This window comes from Pithys albifrons, chromosome 8 (assembly GCF_047495875.1).
Source record: "Pithys albifrons albifrons isolate INPA30051 chromosome 8, PitAlb_v1, whole genome shotgun sequence".
In the NCBI taxonomy this organism is placed as follows: Eukaryota; Metazoa; Chordata; class Aves; order Passeriformes; family Thamnophilidae; genus Pithys; species Pithys albifrons.
Window position 1 is genome coordinate 38,247,947 of NC_092465.1, and position 25,276 is coordinate 38,273,222.

Genomic DNA, 25,276 nt, shown 5'->3' on the forward strand with positions numbered 1-25,276 from the left:
AGGTCCATGTCCTTCCTGTGGTGCTGGGCCAGGGAGTGAGCCCAAACCACCCCCTGCCACGCCAGGCCCTGCACAAATAAAAAACCCATCTCACAGGCCAAGGGACAACGAACTGCTGGACCTGCAGCAGAGCCAACGCCACTATTGACACTGATAACATCCCTCCGACTGTTTGTCCTAAGGAGGCAGTGTCCCTGTCCTGGTGTGCACAGGCTGACAGGGCCACCAGCTGCTCCAGTGTGCTGGAATACACAATTGCTCTCCAGCCTGGATATGCACACAGAGCTACTGCGGATTGTTCATTTGCACATACATTAATCACCGCCAAAGCTGCACTCCTTGTGCAACTCTTATTCTCTCAAAGGTGTGTATTTTCATAATGATGGTGCTCATGTTCCACTTAACAGTATATTTTCATTTGGCCCCAGCCACCCTCCTGAGCAGTAATTTATTACTGCTTGTCACTGGCTGCTGCTGAGAGTAACACACTTACTGGGTTTATTCAGTCTGTTTCGTATTTCTTGCTGGACTCTTTCTTACACAGACAACACTGCCCAAGCCCAGAGATCCACAAATCAAAAAAGCCAAGTTTCTAAGCCTCCCAGCTGCAGTTGTGTTGTACTTCCCAGACTTTTTGTCTGCAAGGGCTAAAAACTTTCATTTATTCCTTCTTTTTTTTTTTAATGGGAGTAGGCAGCTTAATGCAGCCTGACTGCTCCAGGAGCTGCAAGTGTACAGTGAGCACCTGTGTGGACAATGAAAACGTGAGAGAAGTACATGGGGATGTCTCAGGGGCCTGCCCATGCTGACTTTATTGCTTAAGGACCTGATTCAATATACCAGCTGCCAGCAAGGGGTTGTGCTGCAAATTAACTGCACTCTACCTGCCAAGCAGCACAGGTTGCTGCTGTCCCTTGACTGTGCTGGGGTGTACGGGAGCACAGCCCAGATTTTAACCAGTCACAACCAACATGTTCAGTCAGTGTTACCTGTGAGCCACAAGCTAGAAGGAAAATAAGAAAAAGCTCTTTTGCAAAGTATCAGGAATTTGGAGGCTTGCAGAGGATAAAAGCTCCCCCAGTCAGTTTCCCTTACAGAGAAAAATAAAAAATAAATAAAGGAAGAAAAGCATCATTTTAGTATTTGCAGTTTTTTACCTCAGACTTAGTAAACAAGTGTTTTGTCTCTGTCTGAGTGTGAGCTCTGTGAGATGATTTTCCACGGATGAAAATCCAGTGAGTATTCCTGCAAAAAATTAATTATCCTTATTGCACCACCTTTCCCTGCAATGAGGCATTGCCTCACCTACACCTCATTTTTCATCTGCGTACTCTGCTGGCTTTCCCATCACTGAGGAGGCCTCACAAAAACCTGTACTCGGCCTGAAGGGGCTTGGCCTGCACACACCAAGCTGTTGGCCACTCACTCTGTCCCCACTGGGACCTGGGGAGCAGCATCACCACCAACTGCAGCCCAGGTGGGGCACAGGGAGGGCTGTGGCCCCTCCTCACTGCTGCCCTTTGCCTGCCTGTCCCCCACACCTGCAGGCTGTGCACCCCCCCACATGTATGTGCATGTATGTATGTACATGTATGTGCATGCACGTATGTGTGTGCATGTATACGTATGTATATGCGTTCAGCTCTGGGCTCCTCCACACGAGGACAAGCAGCTACTGGAGATGCTGCAGCAGAGGCCACAGAGATGATGAGTGGTCTGGAGATTGTCTCCTATGAGGGCAGACTGCAGGAGCTGGGCCTGGTTAGTCTGGAGAAGACTGAAAGGGGATCTCATGAATACATAGAAGTATCTCGAGGCAGATGTCAAGAGGATGCTTTCAGGAACAGGACAAGGAGCAACGGCCATAAGCTAAAACACAAGTTCCACCTCAACATGAGGAAGAACATCTTTCCATAGTGGCAGAACACTGGAAAACAAGCTGCTCAGGGAGGCTGGGGAGTGTCCCTCTCTGGAGACATTCCAAACCCTCCCGGACAGGTTTCTGTGTCACCTGCTCCAGGTGACTCTGCCTGGGGGAGGGGGGTTTGACTGCAGGATCTCCAGAGGTCCCTTCCAGCCCTAACTATTCTGTATGTGTCGGGCACCCCTGTCTATGCACATATAGGTACATGTGTGTGTGAGGTGCATCCCTGTCTATGTACATACATGTACATGTGTGTGAGGTGCATCCCTGTCTATGGACATACATGTACATGTCTGTGGGAGGTGCATCCCTGTCTATGGACATACATGTACATGTGCGAGGTGCATCCCTGTCTATGCACATACATGTGTATGTGTGTGATACATCCCTGTCTGTGGCACATACACGTACATGTGTGTATTTGTGGGGTGCACCCTATCTATGCACACACATGTACACGTGTGTGTGAGGTGCACCCATCTGTGGCACACACATGTACATATGTGGGGGCGGTTCACCCATCTGTGGCACACACATGTACATGTGTGTGTGAGGTGCACCCGTCTGTGGCACATACATGTACATATGTGGGGGCGGTTCACCCATCTGTGGCACACACATGTACATGTGTGTGTGAGGTACATCCCTGCCTGTACACACAGCACTGCGCACACGTGCAGTGGGCACACACGTGTCGCACACACAACACGCCCGAGCCCGGGGCACTTCCCCCGCCGCCCCGAGCACACGCGTGTGTCCCGGCCTCACGTGCCCCAGCCCCGGCCCGGGCCCCGCCGCCCCCTCCATTCTGTCCCGGACCCACGTGCCCCAGCCCGGGCCCGGGCCCCGCCAACCCCTCCATTCTGTCCCGGACCCACGTGCCCCAGCCCGGCCCCGGGCCCCGCCAACCCCTCCATTCCCCGCCCCGCCCGGGCCGCCCCCTCCGGCTCCCGCCCCGCGCACCCAAATCCCGCGGGGCCGCCGCCGCTCGGCCCTTCGCTGCCTGCCCGCGCTCCTGCAGCCCCGCTGGCGCCATGGCGGCCCGGCAGCAGCTCGGTAACGCGGGGCGGGTGCGGGACGGGTGCGGGGCTGCCCTCCCGCCGCCCGGCATGGCCGCCGGCCCCGCTCAGCAGGGCGGCCCCGGAAGGCGCCTCAGCGGGGCCCGCGCGTCCTCCGCGGCGCTGCCCGGGCTGTGTGTGCGGGGGCGGGAGGGGGCCCGTGCCGGGGTCATGGGGCCCGCGATGGTGCCCGTGCCGGCGATGGGCGATGCGGCCCGCGATGGTGCCCGTGCCGGGGCGATGGGCGACGGTACCCGCACCGGGGCGGGGCTGCCCCGCGTTCGGGGCAACCTGAGGCGCGGGAGGCAGCCCTGCTCCCCCCGAGGGGCATGGCCGAGGGGCATCGCTGAGGGGCATCCCCCGAGGGGCATCGCTGAGGGGCATCGCTGAGAGGCATCCCCAGAGGGGCATCCCCCAAGGGGCACCCCCCGAGGGGCATCGCTGAGGGGTGGCTGCCCCGTGAGGAGAAGAGGAGGCCCTGCGCCTCCCCAGCCACCTCGCTTCGCGCACAGAAGTTTTAAAGGCTTCACTCAATCCTCTTGTCTCCTCCGTTCCGCTCCTAAAACCCAAACACTCGTGCTCTTCCCACTGCCAGCTTTGCTCAGCGTCTCTGACAAGACCAGCCTGGTGGAGTTTGCGAAGAGCCTGCATGCGCTCGGCCTGGGACTGATCGCCTCCGGGGGAACAGCCAAGGCCCTGAGGGATGCTGGCTTGCCTGTCAGGTACAAGTGCTCCTTTGTGCTTCCACACAAAAATGCTCAATTTGAGCCCTGAGGTTGCTTGAATTGTTTTCTCTGTGAGCGAAAATGGCCTGAAAGCAAGTCTTCCTTTCCAAAAAAACCCCAAAAACCCTGCCCCAGAGCAAACTTCAGAAGCTTCTGTGGAGGCTGGAGAGTGTTGGTGTGCAGGTCAGCACAGAGAGGTGTTGGAGGGGCTGCCTTGTCTGCCTTGAGCCAGCCTTGTTTCCATGGGGCTGTTACCTTGGCATTCATAATCTGACCCCAGTGCTGCTCCTCACAGCCAGGTGCAAGCTGAGCTTCGCCTGGTCCTGGAACAGGGACTGGCACGTGTCAGGAATGTGTTGGAGCTCCCTGGAGTTTGTCACAAATGACTTTCCCAAGACGATGGTCCACTTAAGCAGACAGAGCATTTAAATGTGCATCTGCTGTTTGAGAAGGTGCATGTACAGTCATGCTGTTTAGGCCACTGATTCTGGGGAAACTCATTCTGTTTTCTTCCATGCTGTCATTAAAAAGCAGTTCTGGCCAAATAAAAACAGTTTCATGATTTGTGATGATTTTTGATTCATCACAAATCATTGCTCTGTGCAGTGATGAAAAAAGTGTTGATAGTTTGGTGGGACAGGTGACCATGACCGTTTTTGGTTCCAGTGAATGGAATGGAAGGCCCCTGGGACACATCAGCAGGAATAGACATCACTCCCAGAGCTCCCTGTCCCCGCTGTTGCCCAACACTTGGTCCTGTCTCTCCAAATTCTTTGCTTGGCTGTGCTATCAGTGAAGCCTGAAGCAAAGTATGGTCACATTTCCCCTTTCCTCTCATTCTAAACAGTCCCAGGGAGTGGTGAAACTTCAATTAATGCTTTATCTAAGCTAGGGAGAAGAGCATTGAGGTGTTGCATTACTTTAGCATGGTCTTCCATTCTCTCTATAAATCATGTTGGCTTGGGGTTTGCTTGTCTTGGTTATTCCAGTGTATTCAAGAAATAACTGTACTGCTTAGTTGAATGTGATCCATGAACTTTATTTCCATTCTTGGGAAAAACAGTTGTTGCTCCTTTGGCACAGAGGGCTTTTGTAGTGAAATTCATACAATTCTTTTGGATTGGTTCATGCCACCTGTAGATAAATTCAGTATGGCATGTCTGTTACCATGCTGTTTTCTCCTTGAGCAGAGATGTTTCAGACCTGACAGGCTTCCCTGAGATGTTGGGAGGACGTGTGAAAACCCTTCATCCTGCAGTTCATGCTGGTACGTTTTTGCTAATATATTTTTCAGCCTAAAAGAGAAATCCTTGGGCAGTGAGGGTGGGAAGAAGAGGTTGACAGATGTCTTTTTTTAAGGGTTGTGTGGAAGAACCAAGTAATGAGAACAGATTTGCTGTAGGAGCAGAAGGAGAAGTGAAAAGCCACGGGGTGGAGAGGTGCAGGATGGGTGAATTACTTCCTTGTTGCTGTGCTGGCATCTCTGCAGAGCTCTTTCTCCCCGGGGCTGTCAGTAACAGAGCTCCTCTGCAAATGCCTTTGCACATCCTTTGCAGAGTCAGTTGCAGACACGTTCAGGCAGAGAGCTCCACGGAATTTAACCTGTGGATGAACCTGGTCTGCAGCATAAGAAACACAACAACATAGTCTTTAATGGGTGGTTTCTGCGTACTCTGATGGTCTCTGGCTCTGCTTCAGCAGGGAGGATCTCTGACAATTAGTCCACCTGCACATTAATTCGTCTGCTCTTTCCTATTACTCTGCTTGAGACTCCTCAGGTGGAACACATTGCCCACCATACCTGGGGACTGGAGACAGTCTCTGAGCGCCTCAAACCCAGAGTTGTGCTGTTGCTTACACCGTGCCAGCCTCTCACATGCCTGTTTCTCCAAGTTCCTAGACCCAAGCCAGCCACCTCCACTGCTCAGCTAGAGGCACAGCCTCTCTTGCTTCCTTCATTTCATAGGGCAGGTGCCCTTTTTCTCTCTCATGAACTCCTTAATGACAGATTTAAGGGTAGGAGCTGAGTGCTTATAAAGTTCATTTTTGAAATTGCCATTCAGTAGTTGGAATGCTCTAGGATTTAGCACTGGGGGAAAAACACCTGTTAGTATGCAATTTGAACAGCCAGAGAGCCTGTAAAATGGAATAAAGGAGCAGGGGCTGAGGGTGTTGTCTGAACTAGAATCAGGAAGTTTATGTTGGAAAGTCTCTGAGGAAAAGCAGAGTCTGAAGGGAGATGTTAAACTAAAAACCTGTTGGTGATTTAGCTCTTTTTCAATGACATTGTACTGTTTTTTGTAACTAGGCATCTTGGCTCGCAATATTCCAGAGGATAATGCTGATATGAAGAAACAGGATTTCAGCCTCGTAAGGTAAATGTTGGAGGACACAATGCAAAGCATCAGTAATCAGAAACCAGTGCTGGAGACCAGTCAGCACCAGGGAATGGGAGCAGCAGGGATTGTAACATCTGCATCTCCTTCCTTTTCCCTGGCAGGAGACACTTTCTATTTAAAAATATAATTTTCTACAGATTCGTCTTCATCACTTGTAGCAAGAGAAAACTAAACCAGGAAAAAGTTATACTGTGGTTTCCACAGGGAACAGAGGTTTTACTTTCTTCTGCTTCTCTGGGAATTTTGACATGTTACATTTAGTCAGTGTAGGGCCACGTTACATGTGTTACAAAGTTGAGTTGAGTACTTTTGAAGCTGGCTCATTCCCCTCAGCTTGGTTCCACCTGTCTCCTCAGATGGCAATTCCTGATTTTGAAATACTTGCTTAGTAAATATACCCTTTGATATTTGCATAATGTTTACCGAGTTTCAACACATAAATAAAGAACAGACATGAGAAATGGGTCAGGAACATGCAGCATTTGTTCAGACAGAAAACACACAGATAAGAGACAGACAAAAACTTTGAGAGCCACCATGGCTATCTGTTTGTGTTAGGATGTATTTACTTGGTTCAGTCACACAGGGGAGGACTGTGTGTAACTAACTGGTGTTAACATCTAACCAGTGCTTGTGAATAACCACTTGTATGGCAGAGTAGCTCCTGGTTTAGAAAGCAATGGCTGAGTTGGACACAGTAAAATGTAGGGATTGCTAGGATGGGAGGTACAGTGTGACTGGGCCAGAATGCATCTGAAGTTTTAAAATTACTTTTAAAAACTGATAGATGGATTTCCTGGCTGAATCTGAAAACCTGAAATTTAAAACCACAGGAGTCCTCATAGATGGCTCAGCAGTGGTGGCTCTTCAGAGCATGCTGCATATTAAAGCAGGCTCTGATGAATTGCAGGGAGAATAACATGCCCTTACATCAGTGACTTACAGTGCACTTGCATCCAGAGTAGTAATTTGGGTTCAGGTTCTCTTACAAAAAGCAGAAGTAGCTGGTCCTCAGCAGGACTGTCTTTGCATAGCTGCATAAAATTCACATATTCAAGTCAATGTAGGAAAGCTTGATTTTGATTATATGAATTTCCACAGTTAAAAGCATTAGCATTGTTAAAGTCCACAGATTCCTGGTGGTTTGCAACAGGTCAGGGGCATGAATGGATTTGGGTATTAGAAACCAAAGAGACAATAAAAGAGATTGTAGGAAATTTAGAGACAGAGGGTTCTGAAAGCCATACTGGAAGCTGATCATCCCTTCTGCTTGAGTTCACACAGAGTGGGAATAAAGGAATGTTAGAAGTTGAACACAAGGGTACACATCACAGCAATTCACTGCCAGGACTGGGCACACATTGGAGTTCAGTGCCTTCATATATTCAGATCAAGAGAGTAAATTAATTCTCTTGGATTAAAAACTTTGTGAAGGTCAGAACAAATCCCTTCTTTCACTACAGTTTATGTGGCATTGGTAGGATGGGACAGGGCAGGTTATTACTTCATGCTTCCTGGAATACAGACCTTCTTCTAGATCAGATGAAAAAACTAATTCCAGCAAGGTCCAGTCTTAGCCTGAGAGAGAAAAGTCAATTTTCCCCTCTGCTTTCATGTGCTACAGAGGCTCTATATGATCTGGGCTGCATGCTCAGGTTTCATATGTTACTGGTATTTTAAAAGTCCAGAAGGTGATATGTAGGTCGTTTTCTGCTCTTGGAAAATTCGAGGAAAATTAGATTGATTGTACTTTGTTTGCAATGGACCTTGCCCTGAGTGCTTACTGGATGCCTGTTTTCAGTACTGCTGAGAGCCCACTTTGAAGTCCTTTGAAATGGCTAAAGTTGTGCACCAAAATCACTGAACATTTAAATTGCATTTAAAGAAACTCTTCCTTTAAACTGGTTTCTGTAACTTGTGGTTCTAACATTGTTTGATACACAGAGTTCAGTTAAATGTCAGAATACACAGTGCCATCACTTGGCCTTTGGCTGAGCACCACCATCTCTTAAGTCTTCTGGAGAAAGAAGCCTTGGCCACAGGATTTTGGTTTGTCCCTGAGAAACAAGACCATGAAAATGCTGTTGGTATCTTGTGCTTGCCAAGCTTAATTTGGCATTTTCTTGCTGAATAACAGTTTTCCCCCTCAATTCTCAGAGTTGTAGTGTGCAACCTCTACCCCTTTGTGAAGACTGTTTCTTCTCCCGGTGTGACTGTTCAAGATGCAGTGGAAAAGATTGACATTGGTAAGTTAAGGGGAGAGCAGATCTGTTTTCCAGGTGAATTTGATGCTGCTGATCTCTAAGTGTTCTCAGTTCTTTGCCTTTTTGTTTGGTGCCTTGCACACCCACAAAGGAAGTCTGCTCAAGAGCTCAGGAGCTGCAAGGAGCAGACTGAAGGAATAGTTGGGTAAGCCTCGTTGCTTTTAAGCAGATCTGCAATTAAAATGGCAAGTTAATGGGCTGGGAAGGCAAACTGCATGGGGGACAAGTCATGCACTGCCCAGAAGGAGGAGCCTGAGGGACTGCAGAAGGAAAGGCCAGGGGGAGCATGCTTCTTACTGAAACACAGAGAGCAGACTAAACCTCTTTTTGCCTCTGGCAGTGTAATACAAACTTAAAAAACATGGGCTTTGTGGAGAAAAGGCTGAAGCACTGAAAGTGCTCTGGGGATGGCTGAGGACTTCACTGCTAGAAGCTGTTTGAAGGAAAGGGGTTGGTTTGCATGTGTGGGAGAGTGCTTAGGACCTGAGTTTGGAAGCATGGACCACCTGCATTAGCAGATTTTCTCTTCCTGCTAGTTATTAACCCCCAAAGGCTTGCTCTTCTTTCACTGTGGCATCTCTTCTTGGCAGATTGTGAACAGTACAGGCACAGTTTTGTGCCATGCAGGTGGATTGGGATTGAATTTTCCTGCAGTAGTTTAGTCCAAATGATGCCCAGCAGAGCTCTCCATTAAATGTTTTATGAAGTAATACTTGGTCTGCGTGATGCAGTGCCAGCCTCTGCTCTTCTTTGGTACAGCCCAGTATCTTGTGTGGTTTAAAGGGTTGCAATAGCTGTGCACAGTCAGACTTTAGGGCTAACTGTGGCATTTTATCTCACACAGAGGACCTGGGCAAGATTCGTTATTATTTGCAGAGAGATTTGAAAACCTTTGTTGTTTGGCAGTGTACAAATAAATCTTTCTGCAGACCCCTGTGCACCCCAGTGTTGCAGAGTGACGGTGCTTAAGCCACCTGTGGATACAGCCATCTTTGGGATGTGGCTTTGCTGCTTGAAGACATTCTTGTCCCAGTTGCTCATCACAGCCCATCACTTCTTTCTTTGCCATTGCAGCTCCACCTGAGTCTGCAAAGGCCCATCAACATGCACCTTCACAAGTGAATTGAGTCATTTTGAAGAGCACTCTCCCTTCTCTGTGCTGGAGGGAGAGGCACGTTCAGCTGGCACAGTTAAGGGATGGTGCATGTCCCTTCCTGGTCTCAGCTGTGGCTGCTGGTTGTGCCATGTCCAGGAGGGAAGTGCTTCACGCCTGTGCCCTTCTCTTGCAGGGGGAGTTGCCCTGCTGCGGGCGGCTGCCAAGAACCACGCTCGGGTGACAGTCGTGTGTGACCCTGCAGACTACTCTGCAGTAGCCAAAGAGATGGCGGCATCGGGGGACAAAGACACAGCCATGGAGACCAGAAGGCTCCTGGCACTGAAGGTTGGTCACATTTGCTTGCTATGAAGGGCTGGGTCAGACTCATTTGCCTTTCATTCTTGACCTTCAAACACCAAATCCTTTGTAAGCTGATGTTTGTGAGCTGACAGGTCCCCTGTTGTGTCCCCAGGCATTCACCCACACTGCCCAGTACGATGCAGCCATCTCTGACTACTTTAGGAAGGAGTACAGCAAGGGGGTGTCCCAGCTGCCCCTGAGGTATGGCATGAATCCTCACCAGAGTCCTGCACAGCTCTACACCACGAGATCCAAACTGCCCCTGACAGGTGAGCTCAGCCATGCCGGCCCAAAGGGAGGGCTGGGATGGCTGGGAAAGGAGATGATTGGACACGTCTGCTGGCTGTCTTTCAAACAAAGACCATCTCGTACCTTAGTTCAAGGGATGGCCAGCAGTGCCTTCACAACTACTTTGTTATTGAGTGGCACTACCTTTGCAGTTAAAAGGTTGAGCTGTGTGAGACAAAAGCTTGTCTGATGATCCCCACAAGACTTATTGTAGCTCCATGTTCTCTGTTGCTGTACAGTTGTGTGTCCAAGATACTTGAAACAGATTTATGCAGTGTGCTTTTAGCTTGACATTACACCCAGATTTTGCAGAGGAAAACCTCATAATCCCTTGGAGATGCTTTTCTACTTGCCATATTCCTTGCTTAGTATGTTTCCCACCTTTTTGTGTCACCGTTTGCTTTTGTCTAGAAACCAGATTGTTCTTCTCCAGGTTTGAATTGGTTTTGTTCTTTTTTTTTAATTTCTTTGATGATTTTGAGCAGATGTTTATTACTTTAGTTTTGTAGAATGCTGCTTCTGCTGATGTTGGTAGAGAGAAGGGGTACTTGCTTGCAAGTTCAGGAGAGGTCTGGTGTGAGTCTCTGCCATTGTATGGGGTGTGCCACTCACCACAGCATCGTTGCAGTGAGGGAAGCCCGTGTTTTGTAGAGAAAGTCTGACTACTTTTATTCTTGAGACTGCTTCCAGTGTGTGCAGGCTCTGTCCTGTTGAATCAATAGTGAAGCTTCGTGTTGCAGCATTTCCCAGTTTCAACTCTGGGACCTCTTAGGAGGCTTTTCCATTCCTGCAGTGGAGGTTGATTTGCTTGCAAGTCTGCCTTCCAGTATGTCAGCAGAACAACACTCTGTTCTCTCATCCTGGATGTGGATTATTGTTAAAATGACCTTTCCTTCCAGTCTCCTGAAAAGTTTATAATGCTGCTGTGTCAGAATGAGCAGTTCTTCTTTCAGGGCCACAGCAACGGGTTTTGAGAGCAGACTTCTAAAGGGCCTTTACTCTTGCTGTGGATTCCTGGGCACTTCACCAGTTGCTGACGAGCCAGGTTGATTTGACAGGAACGATTTGTAGTGATTTTAGCTCTTGGTGGGAGACATCTTTTGAGCTTGCTCTCCAGACTCTGAGGAGAAGGTTCTGCCTACTGTAATATGCCTGTGTGCTGTATTTGCAGTGGTGAATGGCTCTCCAGGGTTCATCAATCTCTGTGATGCCCTCAATGCCTGGCAGCTGGTGAAGGAGCTCAAGCAGGCGCTGGGCATTCCGGCAGCGGCCTCCTTCAAACACGTCAGTCCCGCAGGTAGGGCGGCTCCTCCTGCCATGCTTTTCTCCTTGGACACACTCCAACTTTTGGCAGCTCTGCCAGAGATGTGTGTGTGTCCCTTCCCCTGGCAGCACGGGGAGTTCCAAGGACGGGGTTGAAGTGCCCTGGCTCGTGTTTCCCGCTAGGTGCTGCTGTTGGAGTTCCGCTCAGCGAGGAGGAGGCGCAAGTGTGCATGGTGCACGACCTGCACAAGAGCCTGACGCCCTTGGCCTCCGCCTATGCCCGGAGCAGAGGTGAGCAGTGGGAACAGCCCCACTAAACCAGCGTGGCCAGAGGGCTGAGCTCCACTCTGCACTGCCCAGGCTCTTCCCTTTGCACCACACCCCTGCTCTGCTGGGGTTTTCTCCATGAGGATCTGCCTGACTGCATGTCAAAAATTGCTCTCCAAGTGAGCACTGTGCTGCCTCAAAGAGCAAAATCCATTTTGAATTCTGTTCCTTGGTGTATATAGAAGACCTGCAGAGATAAATTTTTTTTATTGAAATGTGTATATACAGTTATATATAAATCTATGGGGTTTTGGCTAAAGGCTGTGGATAAACACTTGGGCTCATAGCAAACAGCCTTGGAGTGCTCAGGAATATTTAACCTGAGTAGAAATGTTCCTGTCTGGTATTTGGTAGGTGTTTCTTTTAATGCTTTTGTACTGCAGAGCTCACAAAAACCTAAAAAAGTAAATAAAACCAGCTGCCTCTGCTTTGCTGAGACACTTGGCTACTTCTGTCATTTTCAGTGGCATTCCTAGAAAATCTTCACAGATTATAGACAACAAAGCAAACTCGACAAGGAGTACATTGCCTTGGGTTCATTTTTCACAGGCCACTTTTGAGCATTGGCCTCAGAAAACCATTGCAATGGTTGGTAGAAAAACAAACATTTAGAATGTCAGGGACAGAAGAATTGACCTTGCTGAGTAGTGGAGCATCTGTGATGGCATCGGACTTCACCTTAGCTATGCCATTAAATACAAAATAAAATGAAAAAAAATTGCTTTTAGCTACATTTCTGGGTGTGGTTTCTTGCAGGAAAAGCCAGGTGAGAATACAGGCATCTAAAAGCTTTCCTCTTTTTCCAGCTGTCTCCCATCTAAAATCTTTCTGTGTGATCTTTGCCTCTCCTTGTCCTCTTGCCACCATTGGGTACAGCTGAGCTGCTTGTGGTCACAGAGATAGTCATTACAGAGTTAGAGCTTTGACAGAGGCAGGGAAGAAGGAAGAATATCTGAACAATGGGAATATTTAAAGGTCCATGTGTTTGAGGTAGGATTTTTTTTATCCTTGTGGCTCTGATCTGGCCTGGTGGGGTTTTTTTGTTTTGTTTTTTTATTGTGGGATTAAATTATTAGCTCTTATAGAAATTGACTGGGCTGTAGGAGCAAAGATTTCTGTGTATCATGCTGCAGTTTGATAAATGAGTAAAACTGGGATTTTCCAGGTGCTGATCGGATGTCGTCTTTTGGTGACTTCATTGCCCTGTCTGACATCTGCGACGTGGCTACTGCCAAGATTATTTCCAGAGAGGTTGGTTAAATAGCAAGTCATGCCAGGGTTAAAAGGAGAATCACAGTAGATGGAATCACTGGTTTGTAACAGCCTTTTTGTTTGAATTTGGCCCATTTTACTGAAGACTTTTATTGGTCCATTGGTGTAATTCTCTGACCCGGAGTGCAGAATTTACACCAATTTTTTGATGCATTTCTCTTCCTCCCAGTTCAAACCTGGCTGTGTGCTAGAGCCTGGGAAATAGCAGTGCTTGCAGTGCTGCTTTCCAACAGATGATTGCAGACCTCTGGAAGTGAACCCTGATTATGCTGTCACAAGTGTTTGGTTGAACAGCTGTAATGGGAGCAATAGAGGTCTGCAATGCTGATGGTCAGCCCCTTGCCCATGGCAGGAATGTGGATATAGGTTACTACCTGCCACTTTCCAGACTGCAATTTTTACTTAGAACCACGGAGTCATTTAGGTTGGAAAAGACCTCTGAGATCATTGAGTCCAACTGCCAAGGCCACCACTTCTCTGGATTCAGTGTTGACTGCATGGCACAAGTCATGAGTTTGCATAGAGAGTTAAACAACTGTAATTAATGCTTTACCAAACACACCCATCCTGTTGTATGTTGCTTACAGGTTTTTTGAGAGGGGGAAGGCACAATTCAAAGGGCTGCCTTGGACCTTGGAGACTTCCAACTTGCTTAATTTTACAAGAGCATGTGGTGATAGGATGGGGGGGGAATGGCTTCACGTGGAAGGTTTAGATGAGATATTGGGAAGAAATTCTTCCCTGTAAGGGTGGAGAGGCCCTGGCATAGGTACCCCAGAGAAGCTGTGGCTGCCACATCCCTGGAAGTGTCCAGGGCCAGGTTGGATGGGGCTTGGAGCACCCTGGGATAGTGGAAAATGTCCCTGCCCATTGCAAAGGGTGGAACAAGATGGTCTTTGAGGTCTTTCCCAACCCAAAAGATTCTGTGGTTCTTGTCAAACAAAAGAGTATATTTGACTGGTTTGAGAGGATAACATTTGGTACACTGCTGCTTAAAAACAAAAACCCCCACCCACACTGTAAGACAAAAACATGGAAATTGTGTATCACTTCATAGCACTGAGCATCTCAATTTCAGTGCTGTTAACAGCTCTTTTGCCAGTATTTTTGTCTCATCAGGAGTGTCACTGTTGAAATCAGAATTTATTGGGTTTCAAGCCATGCTTACTTTCAAGCTGAAAAGTGAGGATGTCATGGTTGAGCTGTTCCCCCCTGGAGAAGGATATTAGTTCCATTCTGCTTAAAGTGACGTGGTGTATTTTTTACTAACTCCTGCCAAGAGCCTACAGTGCTCTGCAATTTTTGTTTCCAGGACTGAAACCAATTTTGTAATAGTGCTGTTGGTATTGTTGGGTAGACACAGACCCCAAGAGGTGTGTCTTCACTACACACTGTGAAGTGACAGGTGGAGCTTGCAGTCTTAGCCTCCCTTTCACTTTTGTCACATGGAAGCTGAAATCTGTGTTGCAGGTGTCTGATGGTGTGGTGGCTCCTGGCTATGAGGAAGAAGCTCTCAAAATCCTTGCCAAAAAGAAGAATGGTGCTTACTGTGTCCTCCAGGTTTGTACTCCTGCTCCTCTCTAGTCCTCTGCTGCTCTCCCCAGACCTGCTTCTCATAGATGGTGGTGTCCAGTTAACTGGGGGGCTGTTCCAGTGGATTTAAAGCAATTTTATCTATGAACCAGCAAGAGTACCTCGAAGAAACAGCACTTCTGTGCTCTTTCCACTCTTTGCTGGCTTTCCTCTCGCTTTTGCTGACTTTGTTTCCTCCCTGAATTATTTATATCTAAGATACAGTGCCTGAGTGATGTTGTGAGTCTTGACAGTAGAAGGCAGGTGTAGTAAATCACTGGGAGAAGCCTTGAATGGGCACTGGTATTTTCAGGGCAGTCTCTACAACACTCAGGGGTGAAGGTGGCAGCACAGATAGTTTGGACCTGAGCTGATGCACCTTTGCATGCTACAGTCAGGATGCTTGTGAAGGAATGTTAATAGTATGTGGTCAAGTCATTGCCTTCCTAGTTCCTGCACTGGTTGCTGGGACTTCAGAATCACCCAGCTTTGGTGAACATGATTAAGAGATCACAGAATGCTGTCAGAGCAGCCAGACAGGTCCTTTTTCTGCCTGCTGTTGAGAGACAAATGAGCAGAGAATTTCACTGTAACATCACAAAAAGAAAATCCAAGGCTTAGCTGAAGTTGCAATTGTAGTGGTGCTGCCAGGGAAGCTGTAGAAGATGGCTCAGGAGCTTTGGGCAAGAAGGAATGAAACTGCAGACAGTCTTGGCAGCTCATTGCCTCCTGGAATTCAATTAGCTTAGCAAGGATGAGGTCATACTGGTTAAGTCTGTATCTGCAGGGCCTGTCTGCAGAGGAATGCTGAGGAAAATTGGTCTGAAAAATTTAAATGGATTAGGGAAACCACATAAGGTGTGTGCATGATCCTATTTGGAGCTGGTCACCTTAGTCTGGTTTGTTTCCTGTCTCAATAACCTCAGCTAGGGTTCTGAATAAGCCTGTGCTTGGGTAGGCCTGAGTGTAGTGTAACAGTTCCAGTTAACCTGATCCTTACATGGTGTAAATTAGTGGTGCTTCTGAATTGTGTGGAGATGTGTCCTGACACTGCAGCTCTGGATATGGTCACATTCACTGTTTCCTCAAGTGTCACACAGGGCTGGGAGTTACACCTTGAGGAATGTATGAAGCAACTCCAAGTATTTCCACCTTCCTGTGGAAGACTCTGTGTGTGTGTTTTTCCACTTTTTGTATAAACTGGAAGACTTTGTGTATTTTGGTCCAAGAGTGTTTTATTGGCCTGTTTTTGGCTTTTAGATGGATCCCCACTATGAGCCAGATGACCTGGAGGTTCGAACCCTCTATGGGCTCAACCTCATGCAGAAGAGGAACAACGCAGTCATTGACCGGTCGCTGTTCAAGAACATTGTCACAAAGAATAAGAGTGTAAGTGTTGGGACATAAATGAGCTGAAGGACAGATGGAATAAAGGAACTGGGGTGCCTTCATCACAGAAGGCATCGCTGTGCTATTTTAATAGTCTCATGAGATTTAACTGGCTCTTATCAAACACTGCAGCAAACTTTCTGGACCAAATATCCTTGGGTAGATCAGGATAGTTTTCCTTTGTTTTGATTCCTTGGATAAATAAGAAGACCTTTCCCATTATTTCAGCCTAACAAAATGTTTGTATTTCTTGTAAATAAGAAGCTACTGTGTGCAGCTTCTTATGGTGAGACACCCATGTGCTATGGGTCCATGGCAGTCTCATTGTGAGTCACTGTTTACATCACCTTTTTGTGTTGTATAAACTCTGGCCTGGCTGATATTGCTCATCACTTAGAGTTCAACATCATCAGAGAGTTTTCAGTTATTTCTTTGTCTCTGATTTCGCTCTAATTAAAAAAACAGATGTAAATGAGCACATGATTAGTCATGGGCTCAGAAGCAAGTTCAGACATTGAGGTAATAAAAGTCCTTTAAAAATTAGGAGTGGAACTTAAAAATAATCCTTAATGCAGATTTTGGGAGCTGTTCTAATTGCTGTGGTCATGTTTTTTTGCCAAGAGCACATCTGATGACAGTGAGTAAAGACAGAGGACCTTGCAGGCTTAGGGCCAGGGATAGAGCCCTCCTGACCTGGGGAGACTGAGTCTTACCCCTGCGAGCTGACCTTAGCTGCCAAACCAACCATTTATGGTTCCTGAATGAAACCACATTTGGTGGTAATGGATCTTTTCAGTTACTTGTTTTCCCCCCCTCTGATTCAGTGGTTGTGATGGCTGGGGTTTAGCAGCTGGCAGCTCGTGGCTGCCGGGGTGGTGCTGACAGTGGTGTTGTGTTCCAGCTGCCCGAGGCTGCCGTGCGAGACCTGATCGTCGCCAGCATCGCCGTCAAGTACACCCAGTCCAACTCCGTGTGCTACGCCAAGGACGGGCAGGTAACTGAGCTGGGCAGCCCCACCTCAGGCTGCTCAGGGGCTGCTCTGGGCAGGCTTGGAAAATCCTGCAGCACAGGAACCTGCTGAACAGCCACAGAGGAGCTGCCCCAGACAGAACAGCAGCAAAGCATTTGTTTCTCAGGAGGCTGATTCAAAACCTTGGTGTCATTTTTCCCTGCTAATGGCAGGGCTGGCTCTGTCAGTGATGGGGGTGGAAAAGCTCTTACCTGCTTCTACGAGTCTGGCCTTGAGTCATTTCTTTCTAACTACTCTGTTCTTTTACGTCATTTTTCTGAGGCCATGTACATATGTTGTAGTTGATGTAGAGCCTTAGGAAATTACAGTACTTTCAGCATCTGGATTCTGATTGTCCAAATGCTTCTTACTTTTATTCTCATTTTTTGCTTCAGAAGGATGTTTAGGTTTTTTTCCCCCTTTGGGGCACTATAAATCTTCTGTTCTCTCTGCTTTCTTTTAAAGGTTATGATGGATGTTGAGATTTATAGAGGCATTATCAAATGTGTAATCGAGATTATGAATCATAGAATGCTTTGGGTTGGAAGGAACCTTAAAGCTCATCTTATTCCAACACCCTGCCGTGGGCAGGGGCACCTTCCACTAGACTAGATTGCTCCAAACCCCATCCAACCTGGTCTTGGACACTGCCAGGGATGGAGCAGCCACAGCTTCTCTGGGCAACCTGTCCCAGGGCCTCTCCACCATCACAGGGAAGAATTTATGCCTGATATCTAACCTAAATTTCCTCTCAGTTTCTGTCTTGACTTTCAAAACAATCCTTTCTTTCCCTGTAGTTACTAGCTGTTCAGCCTAAATCAGTTACAGAAAAGTTGTTGTAAATAAACTTAAAGTTGTATTTTTGCCAAGCAGCTCATTCTCCTGATGCTGCTGTTTAGCTCGTTCTCTGCTCTCCATGGTAATTTTTCCATAGGCCTGGATTATTTAAAAAAATACAGAAGAAAAAGACAAAGAATGCTTTTGATCTTGAGCTTTAATACATCAAAAATCAGCAAAATGGATCAGAGTGAACCCTACAGATAGAGACTGAGCTGCAGTGCTTGTTGCATTGGTGCTCATCTGCTGTGTCAGGTTGTTGGTACAGCCTGGAAACACTGCAGGGCTGTCTCACAGAACTCTCTGGGGTTGTGTGCTGTGTGGTTCTTCAAAATAAGGCTCTGGAGATCTGGCATTTGTCTGCTATTCAGCTTTAGGGTTTTTTTGCTTTTAAATGGTTCTCTGCACTCAGGAGTGTTGGAACTTGTAGCCCCAGAACAAAAGTGTCACTATCTTTGCTTCTTTTCCCTCATTCCAGCAGTGATTTCCTCAGTGCTTTTGCAGGTCTGGGCTTAACGTGGTGATGCAGATGTGTCTGAAATGTGTGTGGTAATGCCTGTTCCATATGGAAGGGAGAGGGCAGGAGGGAGTGCTGGGAAGCAGCATGGGCAGGCAGGGATTTGGCTGGGCTTTAGTGTGGTTTGCATATTTGCACCCCTAGATTTTAATCAAATACAAGTGTGTGTTGTTGTGGTTTGTTGTGTAGGTGACAGGGAAGGCCAAGATCAGAGTCTTACACTGAAAAATCAGTGACTTTGTTAACAGTCAAGGGCAGCAGCTGTTGCAATCACCTGCTCAGGGAGGTGCTGAATTCATGCTGGGGGATTCAAATCAAAGCTCAGCATCTTCCTTAAGAGGCTCATTATAGCACAGAGATGGAAAGCAGCTTCCAGGTTAAATACTTCTCCAGGATCTGACCTGGTTTGGGTTACAGGAGCCAAACCTGGAAAGTCCATCTTGCTTTCAGTTCCATTGCTTCTGGTTTTCCAGGGGTTATTTCAGCCTCACAGCATCCCTGTTCTTAGCAAAACTCTTGTGTGTGAGACATCCAGAGTGTTTTTGACAGCTTGACTTTGTTGGGTTCGTGAGTGAATCAGCTAGTCCAGCAAGGCAGTTGTGTTGGTGAGTTGTAGGGAAGAGTGAGGAGTGGGAGGAAGCATTTCTGGGCCTCAGTGTCAGGTAATTTGCAGGAAGGCAGCTGCCTCTATTTGCAGTAAACACTCCATTTGTTCTGTCTGACTTTCAGCCTGTAACATGTTGATTTGCCTTCATGATACCATCATGTTTTAAATTGACAATTTAAAAAATTTCTTTATTCTGTGCACAGTAGGATAAAATAAACCTGTTAATTTACCTTACACTTTCTCAGTGACTTCATAGTTTGTTGGTCGTCCCAATTGACAGGTCCTTTATTAGATTTTTGTATTTCCAAATATATTAAGGGATTTTGTTTTCATTCATTATCCAGGGTAAATCTGAGCAAACCCAGGCCAGTCTGGATCATCTTGCAAGGATTCCTTGGGCATTATCCATCTCATCCACTCTGTGCTGTTGCACAGCATTCCAGCTATGGAGTGTGTTTGACTCTCTTATGAACCAAAGTGTTTTGAACAAGTAGTTCTCAATTTTCACCTAAGCTTTTTTTTCTATTAAGTGATAGGGGTTTTTTCAACTCACCCTGTATTGCTGTCTCCTTTAACTGCTCACACTTAATAGGCTCTGTGTAAGCACTTTGGGATTCCCAGGAGATGAAACTCTGAAAGAAACATAATGAATTTTTCTGTAGAAAATTGGGGGAAGGATTCCTTTGTGGAGGGCTTTGTGGTTTCAGCTGTGTTTTTTCTGTGGGGGAAGGGCAACGTTTGAGGAAGGGAGGGGATAAGGTGTAGGAGGAAGGATTTTCATGAAATAAAAAAGCCAGTGTGAAGGGAGATTCAGGTACAGGTCTACAGTTTGCATTAGGAAGAAGCTCAGCCTACTGGTTTCTCTTTTTTAGATCAGAAATTCCAGGTTGGATTGAAGAAATCTTCCCCAGCAGTGTTCCATCAAAGCCTGTGGTTTTAACAGTGGCAGAACAATGCCTTTAAGCTGACAAGAGAGGAGGGTTGGATGGGATATTGGGAAGGAATTCCTCCCTCTCAGGGTGGGCAGGCCCTGGCACAGGGTACCCAGAGAAGCTGTGGCTGTCCCTGGATCCCTGGAGTGTCCAAGACCAGGTTGGACAGGGCTTGGAGCAACCTGGGATAGTGGAAGGTGTCCCTGCCCATGGCAGGGTATGGAATGAGATGGTCTTTGGGATCACTTCCAACCCAGACCGTTCTATGTTCTGTGTTCTACAAACAAACAATTCTGCTTTTCCTGGATCAGCATTTTCCAGTGAAGTGCATCCTACCAGCCTGTTCTTCCCAGGCTGAAACTGTGAACTTCCTTCTAGAACATCATTGTGCTGCCCAGATGAGGGTGCAGAGAAGCAGCTTTTTTTCTCTTATTGCCTGCTAAGCTGTTATAGAAACAGGTCCATGTGTTGCAGATACACCTCTGCAGATTGGGGATACCTCTTAAAACTTCACAGGATATACCACTTTGATCAACTGAACTACAAAGTTCCTGCCATTCTGGAGCTGTTGAATACAAGCTGAAGTTCAGTTACGCATCTTTTGACAAAATTTAGGTCATAAAAATGTGAAATATCCCCAGTGGCTCACAGAGGAAAGGAAAAAGCTCCTTTTGAGAAGGGTGACAGGTGGGAGAGTGCCCTGTCCCACCACGGGAGTGCAAGGTCACAGCTCACGAGGAGGAGAATGAGAAGAGGCACCATTCTGGCTGGGAAAGGGCAGCCAGAATGGCAGGAACTTAGAAACTTGGGAATGTTTCATGGTATTTGGGCCCCTGCTACTCTCCAGTACCAGGTGTCTGTTACTCTCTACCACCTGCATCCCCAGCTAAAAATTCCTGCCTGAGCCCAGCCTGGCTTGCTAATCCCACTCTTAAGGGCTGAGTGGCAGTTAACGATGTGCTGTGTGACACAGCCAGGCTCTCCTTTGTCCAGGGAGGCAGGATAAACCTCACTGGAAGAGGGAATACACCACTGTGCAGCTGGTATTGAGCTCCTTTGGGGTACAGGGTCCCCTGAAAGTTCAAGCACTGTGAGAGCAGAGGCTGGACATCAGGAGTGGTTTTTGGGGGGGAATGTGCCACTAACCCATAAGAAACTTTGCATCTGTTCAGTATTTATGATCCCAACACCCTTGTGGGTTTGCTGATGACCTCAGTTATGGCTGGGCAGATTATACTCAATGGTAGCCCAAGGCTTTCATTTGCTCCTTGGGGGAACAGTGTCCAGCAGCTTGTTTAATGGTTCTGGTAAGAGGTGAAGTCACTGTGTCTTGATGAATGGGAAGACAAATGATTCATTCCTTTGAGGGCAGCCTTTGACTTACAGCTTTACCATCTGCCTCAGTCTGAGCTGGAAACTTTGAGGCAGCACCAGCAGCCTCAACACCATGTCCCTGGAGTAGCCCTCCATGAGACAGTGGTGAACAGTTCAGTTGTGGCTTCACAGGAGCAGATCTGTTTTCTGTCAGGTCTCCAGACTGCATGGCAGGAGCTCTCCTTAGGTAGCAGGACACACAGCTCTGAAAGCCATGAAGAAAAGCCATCAGCCCAGGGTGTCTGTGCCTGGCCTTTGTGTGCCTGGCATAATGTCCTGGCAGGGGCAGAGCAGAGGGACAGGGACAGTCCATAGCCCAGGAGAGCTCAGTGCTGTCCTGTGTACTTCCAGCTGTGACTGCAGGCTCACTGTATCCATAGGGTGGTCCTGCCAGTGTGCAGTAGCCAGGACATCTTCAGCCACATCCTGTTTTCAGTGGTCAGCACCTGAGAGCTGCCTTTGTCTCCAGAGTGAGTTTTCATCCCAGAAATGCCAGAGCTTGGGTGCCTTGTGCATGGAATGGTGCCACACTGCTCAGGATTACCTGAGCACCAGAGTCTCTATGTATTTTAACTGATAGTGTACTTGAGAAAACCTGTCTGATGAGAGAGAACTCCAAAGAAAGTGGTCTGATAAAAGCCAACAGAAGCTGATCAAATACCATATTTTCATAGCGGCTTCTTTGAGGAAAAACCACTGTGTGGATTTTGCTTCCTGAAGCACTAGATCTGTTTGATATCAAGGTATTAAACAAGGTTGGTAGCAGCTATTTTAACACTCCTGAACTCTGGCAGATGGCAGTGTGAGAAATGTGTGGTAGCCCCAGGGCCCTGACAATTCCTGGGATGTAATGGTGCCACTGACCAGCCTTTCTGAGTGAGCAGTGGATTTACTTTCTTATCAGCCTTGACAGACAAATTTTCCCCTCATCCCCTGCTTCTCTCAGCTGACCTGTTTGAGCTGTGCCTGCCCAGCTCACCAGGAGGGATGATGGTGTTTGGGTGACCTGGGCTCAGACATTAATGCTCCGACTGAAGTGCCCTTTTCCAGCTCTTGGCAGTCACATTGTTTCTGTGACCTACAGGACTTTGCTTTGCCTTAAAAGCCATAATTGTCTCACTCTCCTGGGGTGACTCTGATGGCTGGGGCTGTGTTGTTTGGAAGGATAAAAGAACGTGGTATTTTGAGAGGGTCTGTCACTCAGCAGAGCTCTGGAAGTCAGCAGTGCAGAGAGCTGGCCCTGTAGTCAGTGTAAGGATCAGGGACACAGGTATTTCCCAGGTTTTCCTCACTAACTACTTAGACTCTTTCTCTGCTCTGGTGAGGAGCAGCTGATTGGTGGGAGGTGTTTCCTGACTGGCTGGATGGAAGCTCTGACTGATCTCTGTGCTGCAAGGTGAGACTGTGCTTTGCATCCCTGTGCTCCAGGTGATCGGGATCGGGGCGGGGCAGCAGTCCCGGATCCACTGCACTCGCCTGGCCGGTGACAAGGCCAACAACTGGTGGCTGCGGCACCACCCCCGCGTGCTCTCCATGAAGTTCAAGGCGGGAGTGAAGAGAGCTGAGATCTCCAACGCCATCGACCAGTACGTCACCGGCACCATCGGAGAGGTGAGGGCAGGCTGGGAGCCTTCCCTGCAGCTCCAGCCTCTGTCAAACAAAGGCTTTGCACAGGACTTAAGCTTGGCCTAAGTGTCATAATAAATGATCCCAAAGAGCTGGGGGATCGCATGGCCAGGGCCCAGGATGGTCATTCTCCAGGGTCACTTACTGGCCCAATGGCAAAGTGTCCTGATTTTCCCCTCCAGTACAGCACCCACAGCCCTGGGTGATAGAGCCTCCCTTGTGCTTTGATGTCTAGTTTGGCTTCAGCTCATGGCTCTTCCCAGCAATGTGATTGAGTTAAAGCTTCAGTTGATGTCCCAAGTTTTCCTACCCTGTCAGTGGCACCTTCCCACATGGTGCTGTTTGTTTGCTTGGCATTTTGCATTCTCAGAATCCCTCTGACCTCCCTGTTACGGGCAATAGTGAGGCAAGAAAAACTGTGTCCTTTTTAAGTATCAAAAGCCAAGGGCTGGATTAGGGACCTTGTGAATCATCTCTATGAGCAGTTGCTTGTTTGAGGGGGCAAGAAGTGGAGCAGTTGCTGTTTCAGAAGGTGAATCATAAACCAAGCTGTCATTTGCTGTGTGTTAAGTGATCTCCCAGATGCTGTTTGTGTGTGCTGGCATTTACCACGCTGCTGGCAGGCCAGGCAGAGCATCTTGAAATTAAAGTGGGGGAGGAGAGGGAAGGAAAGGAGTAAAAAAGATGCCAGAATTGCTGATAATGTGTTCCCAGTTCATATTTTAAAACTCCACTTAGGTATGGAGTTCCCAGCAGCAGAGCTGTGGAGCAGAAAGCCCAGCTGAGCTGGGTGTCAGGGGGATGCCGTCACTCATCTGCTGTGTCCCTGGCAGGGGATTGCCAGGAGCCCTGTGCTCTGTGGCTGAGCTGTGCTTTTGTCCCCACAGGATGAGGACCTGGTGAAGTGGCAGGCGATGTTTGAAGAGGTGCCCAAGCAGCTCACGGAAGCGGAGAAGAAGCAGTGGATTGCCAAGCTGTCTGCTGTGTCCCTCAGCTCCGACGCCTTCTTCCCTTTCCGGGATAACGTCGACAGGGCTAAGCGGGTAAGTCAGGGCAGGGACATGATGTTGGGGGACTCCAAGGGAATGGCCTTTCCTTTTCACTTTGTGTGGACTGCTGAGGAAACATCCTTGCTCTGCACTGCTGGCTAGGATAGCACATCCTGGGAAGGGTGTTCCTCACAGTTACTGGTCTCATGTGGGCAGTAATTATCCAGCCATTGCTCAGGTTGTTGATTTAGGATGACTAGAGGATTAAAGTTTATTAAACTGTTTAAGAATATCAAGACAACTCATGTCACTTCCAGAGGAAGTATTTTAGTTTTACTTTAGGAGCAGTGGAGAGAGCGTCCCGCTCCCTTGAGGAGCGGCACCTTTGGGCAATGGAAGCCTTTGTTTGTTCGGTGGGATGTGGATGAGGGGTTGGGGCTGCCAGGTCCTTCTGAGGGTGATTTTGGTTCTCCATCCTCTAACCCTTGCCCTCACCCCTGTCTGTGTCCAGAGTGGAGTACAGTTCATCGCTGCCCCATCTGGCTCGACTTCCGACGATGTCGTGATCGACGCGTGCAACGAGCTGGGGATAACCCTGATCCACACCAACCTCCGGCTGTTCCACCACTGAGCCGGGGCTGCCCTGCTCCCCTTTGGTCACAGCCTCACCAGCAGCAGGGATGGAATACTACTGGCTTAACTGGGAGGCACTTGCAGTCTGTGCTTAGCAAGGGTTGGTCAGCTCTATGAAGAAGTCTCTGCCCCTGTTATAGGGAAGGAAGCACTGGAATTGCCTTCTAATGTAGAAAATCAGTGTCTTTTGCAAATAAACATATGGTAGTCAGCTGTGTGCAGTGTTCCCATGTCATCTAAGTACTGTGTCCTCGGGAAAAAGGTTTATTTTTGCAGTAGATTGATGGTCTAGACTTAACTAATTCATTAGTTACGGGATGGTGTGAAAGCTTGGCTTCTGCCCAACTTCTCACTGAACTGATAAAAGTCTGTGTTACACTCAACGGAGTTGGGTTGGTGGTGTTTTTTATGAATCAGCAGGTAGTTTTCCCCAGGTGCTTCTAATCCTTTCCCCCAGGGAGGAGAGGGGAGCAGGTCCTTTGTATATGGCAATCTGGGGTTCTGCACTCTGGATCCTGTCCCAGACTGTGTGGGCTTTGGCAAGGTCAGGTTGTTTTCTGCAGAGTAAAAGATCTGTTGACAGGCTTGTTCCCATACCTGGAGTTCAGTTTAGAGTTCACACAGAAGCAGATGATTCTACTTTTGGTTTATACTTTAAAAGTTAGAGGTTGGACTCTTTTCTTCATGGAGAAGAGTAAAAAATGTTCCTTACATGTCTTTTCTGTGGTGCTGTTTTGGCTGTAGCTGACACAGCCCCTGCTGGGAGGTTCTCTGGGGAGTCTCTCGGTCTATTCTTTACCTGCATTTTTGAAAGC

The 25,276-nt window shown here is 47.9% G+C and overlaps 1 protein-coding gene across 1 annotated transcript; it reads left to right on the plus strand.

Moving 5' to 3' along the window:
- Positions 1 to 2,870: 2,870 nt before the first annotated feature.
- ATIC (5-aminoimidazole-4-carboxamide ribonucleotide formyltransferase/IMP cyclohydrolase) lies at positions 2,871 to 24,678 on the plus strand. The gene is made up of 16 exons (XM_071563008.1): positions 2,871 to 2,980; positions 3,578 to 3,704; positions 4,898 to 4,974; positions 6,016 to 6,082; positions 8,264 to 8,352; positions 9,660 to 9,811; positions 9,939 to 10,095; positions 11,286 to 11,411; positions 11,561 to 11,668; positions 12,870 to 12,955; positions 14,447 to 14,536; positions 15,809 to 15,937; positions 16,839 to 16,931; positions 22,642 to 22,824; positions 23,727 to 23,882; positions 24,340 to 24,678. The coding sequence occupies exons 1-16, from the start codon at positions 2,959 to 2,961 to the stop codon at positions 24,457 to 24,459; spliced, it is 1,782 nt and encodes a 593-aa protein (XP_071419109.1). The 5' UTR covers positions 2,871 to 2,958; the 3' UTR covers positions 24,460 to 24,678.
- Positions 24,679 to 25,276: the final 598 nt, after the last annotated feature.